The sequence below is a fragment of the Cupressus sempervirens genome, chromosome 11, assembly GCF_028749045.1.
Source record: "Cupressus sempervirens isolate cs-2001-9-10 chromosome 11, ASM2874904v1, whole genome shotgun sequence".
Lineage (NCBI taxonomy): Eukaryota > Viridiplantae > Streptophyta > Pinopsida > Cupressales > Cupressaceae > Cupressus > Cupressus sempervirens.
In genome coordinates, this window is record NC_143128.1 from 345,398,430 (window position 1) to 345,404,429 (window position 6,000).

General features: G+C 33.6%; 1 protein-coding gene across 3 annotated transcripts in view; it reads left to right on the forward strand.

Moving 5' to 3' along the window:
* Positions 1-5,232, forward strand: part of LOC149529493 (uncharacterized protein At5g02240-like) — a 220,017-nt gene extending 214,785 nt beyond the window's left edge. Inside the window, exons 9-11 of one of the 3 annotated variants that reach the window (XR_016358742.1) lie at positions 674-765; positions 4,385-4,494; positions 4,706-4,735. Coding sequence is in view for 1 of the 3 variants with exons in the window: in XM_089809964.1 (XP_089666090.1) it covers positions 4,385-4,494; positions 4,706-4,789 (194 nt within the window). In the remaining 2 variants the exon portion in view is untranslated. Of the gene's footprint in view, positions 1-673; positions 766-4,384; positions 4,495-4,705 lie in introns of all 3 variants that reach the window. The other 2 variants (XR_016358741.1, XM_089809964.1) reach the window with 2 other exon arrangements.
* The last annotated feature ends 768 nt before the right edge of the window (positions 5,233-6,000 follow it).

A 6,000-nucleotide genomic window follows, 5' to 3' on the forward strand; every position in this document is an offset into this window, starting at 1 on the left:
CAAATCCCACAACTTTCACCTCGAAATTTACCCTTTCAAGTATAGGTCAGACCTATTTCAACCTATACCTCAAGGGTTGCATTTCGGTGGTTTTGGGCCCGATGCCAACCTCTGTGAATTTGAACTCCAAAATCACTATAAAAGGAGGCTTCTCCCCCTCATTTTCACATCATCTCTCACTGCGCAAACAATTCATCTAGAAGCAAGCCATTGTGCATTCAAGAAGTCCAAGCAAGCAAGCATTCATTGAAGGCATTCATCCATCATCTATTAAGCATTCATGCATTTCCTTCCATAGATCTAGCTTCTTTCTCTAGAGGAAGTAAAGTAGTTGGTCATCAAGGGAGGATATCGACATTCATCCATTGAAGTCTTCCTCTTCTCTTCTTCAATTCAACATTGAGGTGAATTACGACATCTACTGCATGAGGTTTTGTCTTACATGATTTTCTTTTGATTTTTGTGAGTCAGAACTGTTGCATCATTATACTTGATCATATACTAAGCATAAGTGCATCTACATGGTATAATATATTCCATTATTAGATTCAGTCTCTACTACATGATAGCACTTCTTTCATTTCAGATATCATTTCAGGGTTAATTCCTAAACATGAGATTGACCAAGGCAAGCCCGTTCCCACAACAATCTCTCCTTCTCTCTTGTGTGTAGGTGCAGATTTGCAGAGCGACGAATTTGGATTTGCAGATCTGCGGATACAGTAACAATCACAGTCCAAAATTCTTCAGTTTTAGCACTTCCAGGTATACGTTGAATCGGTCAAATCTGTTTTGAACTGTTCCTAAAGCCTTGAGATTTTTACATCCAATAGATACAACCTTTAGGTTTCCGGATCCCAATGTGTTTCAGTTCCGACATAGTTTGACAGGGTATTCTACATATCTGAAGTTGCTTCCTCTACCAACCCTCAAGGTGAGTACATCTTTATTCTCATTTCCTTTTAGTACTTTCTTTCATGCATCAGATCTGGTATTATATCTTCCCGTAATTATTTCTTTAGTCATAGCACAAGTCTTTATATTGCTCTTTTGTATCATACATTTTTGTCCGTACTAGGAATACCCTAAATCCACCTTTAGCCAGATCTTGTATTTGCATCCCTTCATCCTTTTGGGTTGTGCAAATCAGACTTGGCCTAAGGATTGGATTTTGACCTTCCAATGTATATGGAAAGTGGGGATCTACCATCGATCACCATTTTACATTAAACATTATCAAAACTAATGACACAATTCTCGGGCTTAGAAAAGTTGGCATCATTCGTGCAACATTACAAGTACTGTGTTGGCATATAAGAGAGGTCCCATAGATGACGTTGCAACTATGATATTTGCTTGTATCAATGCCACCTATGTTCAAGGGGCCTCCTCATGCTCTATCCTCCTCCGTTGTTATGGCTATTTCCTCTACGCATTGATCCACACAATCAACCCATGCAAGGTCCTCATTGCTGAAGATAGGATTGTTGACCTTGGTGATCCAATCTTATTGTGGATCAACCTCCTTTAGACTACCGGTAGATAAGTCAGCATCCAAGATTTTTTTTGTGCTGGAGGCAAGTCATAATGAACTACAAGATTATTCAACCTTTGCATTGACAACTTATTGCACTTCTTGGAGTGCACGTGCATAAACATACATGGTTGGCTCAATACATGAATTGCAATCCTCTAAAGACTTGGCCCATAAGCACCAAACCTTTCCCACCATGCATATGAAATGAGAAGAGACAGCAATCAATCTCATTGTCTGCTTTTTAATTTCACTTTCATTTTAGTGTAAAAGAGGAAAGTTTTACTTTTGAACTTAAATTTTGCCTTTCATAGATCTCAACCTGATTGTAATTTTGTCCAAGTTGCTTTTTATGTCTTGTGCAAAAAGGTCTCCTTGTGCAAGCTTGAAGGTCTATTTTAGTGATTATCTTTGCAACAACCAAAGATTCAGATGACATTCACTGTATGGCTCTATAGAGCCTATTCAAGAGCTACTCATCGGCCTTTAAATCTACAAGGAATGGGAATGCTGCATTGAGGAAATAGGCATTTGCATGTAAGGGCTTGTGAAGTTGAAAGTGCCAATGGAAATTAATGATCTGCCATATGGAATGGTACTTATCCATAAACCATAAATAAACAAATCTAATGGCCTCCTTCACCCTATCCATGTCCTCATATCTGTAGCCAATTGCAGACTTCTCTCCATAAACAAGTAAAGGAGAACAAGTAAAGGCTCCATGAACTGCAATCATTGTGAAACAATAACATGAGTGTGAACCAAAATAAGCAAATGATATGGAAATAGGAACAAATAAATATAATGGAATTTTACTTATTCAATCTCCTGGGTTACAAAAAACTATGCTCACTAAAGATCTAATCAGAAATGTCAACTTCTGCATTGGTCTTTGCATATGATAAATGTAGACCACTCCTCACTAACAAATATGTACCTCAAAACGGCTTTGACTGAATCAAGAATTGCAATGTGATAAAGTTGATTGTAAAGCGGGTTGTTTTAGGATGGGCCAACTTTTTCTGGTTTGTTGATTTCCTCATTAATTTAAGGTCTCAAGAATATATATATATATATATATATATATATATATATATATATATATATATATATATATATATATATATATATATATATGCATTTACAAGTTATTTTTGCATACTTTATACATGTGATCCATGGAAGTTTACCAAGATCCTACAATACAAGGTCAAGACAATGAGTGATGATGAGGAATCAAAACAAGGAGGGGTCTCTAACTACAGAAAGTCTCTTTGGACCAGTATAATTTGTTGCATTATGTGTAACTACTTGCACTACAGTCTACTCGTCGATTTCAGCCATGACTCCATCCAAAGTTTCACAAAGGATTTCATCATTTTTTGTGTTTCCGAAAGCATCAATTGACTTCGAGAACATTGTGCCACCTAAGAAAGAAAAATTAAAAATCAGTAGTTTAGTAAATAAAAAATAAAAAATATTAACCACTAGATCAAAGGAAATTCATGAAGTACATTTATTTAAGGAACAAACAAAAAAATTCAACAATCTGCTATTGTTTTAATGAGTCCTACCATCAGTTATGATGTTCTGCCAAATGTCATACTGCTCATAAATTTTGGCTTTCTTGACCGCAGAAAGGGTTTCCTTCTTGTATATGTATTAATCCCGTTGTGAATTATCAGCATATAGCCTTAATTTAATATTATGGTTTGCATGTTGACTCAAGACATTAAATCAACAGGCTCATCTAAATGGTAATCATTTTACAATCCAAATGATTGTATGCTAAGATGTTGCTTGAAATTTTGAATCAAATGGCCACTAAAATTTTATGAATACCCGAATTTCCTTGTTGAAAATAATAAATATAGTTTCTTATTCTACCTGCAGAACTATATATTCATTGAAATTCAATGTATACTAATTACCACACGTCAGAATCCTCACAGTACAAGTTCATCAACTGTATTGATCAGCTTCTGCAATTTTTTCAAAACTATATGAAAATACATTGTCAATAGACCTTATTGTTTTGCTATTGGCTTGCACTAGTTTATTAATGGGAAAAACCCCGCCATCTGAAAATACAGTGTTGTCAATAGACCTTATTGTTTTGCTACAGGCTTGCACTAATTTATTAATGGGAAAAATCCCACCATTTGCTTGTTAAAGTACATCTAAACTTCAAAGATTAGCATGTGGTTCTGATCATACTGAAGATTGTGTAAGAATCATGGCTATATAGATCGTACTTCCTGATATAATTAGTCCATGTAGAAAGACTCAATCCATGCAAAGATAATGGTAAAAGAAGATATTAAAACATAAACATATGCCCAATTTTCTTTATTCTAATCAGTTGTATAATGTATTAAATGACTGCTTTAATAAGGTTCACCACTAGGATTTTTTATAATCCTTATTTGAGTTCCAACACTTCTGTGGCAACAATATACAAAATGTTTTAAATCAAGATCTTGATACATATTTCAACAGGTTTTACTTGTCCTTTTGTACCGATATATATTTCAAAGGTTGCTTAGCTAGTTGAGTTTCACATATGCTACAATAACCTTCAAGCTCATCGCTATATGCTAAGTAGTAAAGAAAGAGGCAATTTATTAGTTTATATCAATATAGGAAAAAAAACATAGTATAATATAACAGTGCATTACTATAACCTTTGTCAATGTTGACTTTTTATTCTGAGACTATTCATTTTCCTTGAAATCACATGAGCTATAGGGAATCCTTATCTTTACATTTATATAAACTTGTTCTTTTGATTGAATTGTTGGTCTGACTCATCCTTCTACCTATGTAATGGACAATTATTGATCTGATCAGGTGATAAACTTGTTGGAGAGGCGAGTAGGCACGATGTAGCAGAAGCATGCATACAGGCATTAGATATGGAATGTACAGTAGGCCAAATATATGAGATCAATTCAGTTGAGGTGAGATGGATAGCATTAGCTGGCTGTATTACCAAATTGTGTTGGACTGATTTAATTCAAAATTAATAAAAGGGTTTCATTTGTACTGTTCTAACTTAAAAAACTTATGCTTTTGTAAGTTGGAAATATATCAATAGAAATTTATAAGGTTTGAATGGCAGATCTCTTGCTTTTTACTTATGCTAATACTAACTAAACACTGTCCAAACAGGGAAATGGACCAGGAACGGATCAAGAAAAATGGGAGAAGCTTTTTAAGAATGCTAATGTTTGTTTAGAAGAGTTGAACGTATGATTGCAGAAACAAGGAAGAAAAACTCAAAATGTTGAAGGTTGATTAGTATTTTATCTATGGAGCAAGAAAGGATACAAAGGAAGAGAGATTTAAATAACAACTGAAAGCTATGATGGAGATGGTAATGTGGATAGAATGTACAAATTACATATAAAAGTAATGGCCATTATTATCAGAAAGGAACAGAGCCCTATTTCTCTATAGAACACAATATGTTCTTAGATTCTTCCAATATTCATTGCTCTTTGGAAATGTTTGCAAGCAAATGATACTATATTTTTCCAAGGCTATGTATCAATAAGAAACCATTACTTTCAATTGCTTTTTAAGTCGAATGAGTTAGCTAGGCGCACTTTAACAAGATGACTAGATTTCATTATCACGTTTGTATAATGAAAATTCTTATTGAGCAATATTTATTGTATATTTCACTTATTTGGTAAGTAATTATATGCTTATAATATACCTCACATTAATAGGGTTAGGAAGAACTATCTTCCTATAATCCTTATATTGGGATAACATGACAAGCATTATATTAGGGTAACATGGCAAGCACCTAAGCAATGATAGATAATTGTGAATTTTGATGGTGCCTTTATGGGTAATCTTGGACCCAATAGAGTAGGATTTATTGCAAGGAATCATGAATGAAACATACTAACAAAGAAGTCAAAATTCACATAAGTTTTTTATTAAGAAAAAAATAGATTTTGAAGGAACCCAAAACCCTTTACTAGCATATTTTTAAGGGGATCTAGAAGGTAGTGGCTAAATAGTCAACTGAAATGTAAAATATATAAAGATAGTTGAAGAAAAAAAACATCTATGGAACAAGAAAGGATACAAAGGAAGAGAGATTTAAATAACAACCAAAAGCTATGATGGAGATGGTAATGTGGATAGAATGCACAAATTACGTATAAAAGTAATGACCATTAGTATTAGAAAGGAACAGAATATCAATAGGAAACCATTATTTTCAAGTGCTTTTTAAGTCGAATAAGTTACCTAGACACACTTTAACAAGATGACTCGATTTCATTAAAACGTTTGTATAATCAAAATTCTTATTGAGCAATATTTATTTTATATTTCACTTATTTGCTATGTAATTATATGCTTATAATACACCTCACATTAATAAAAATTGATCTTCCTTATAACACTTATATTGGGATCACATGACAAGCATTATATTAGGTTAACAT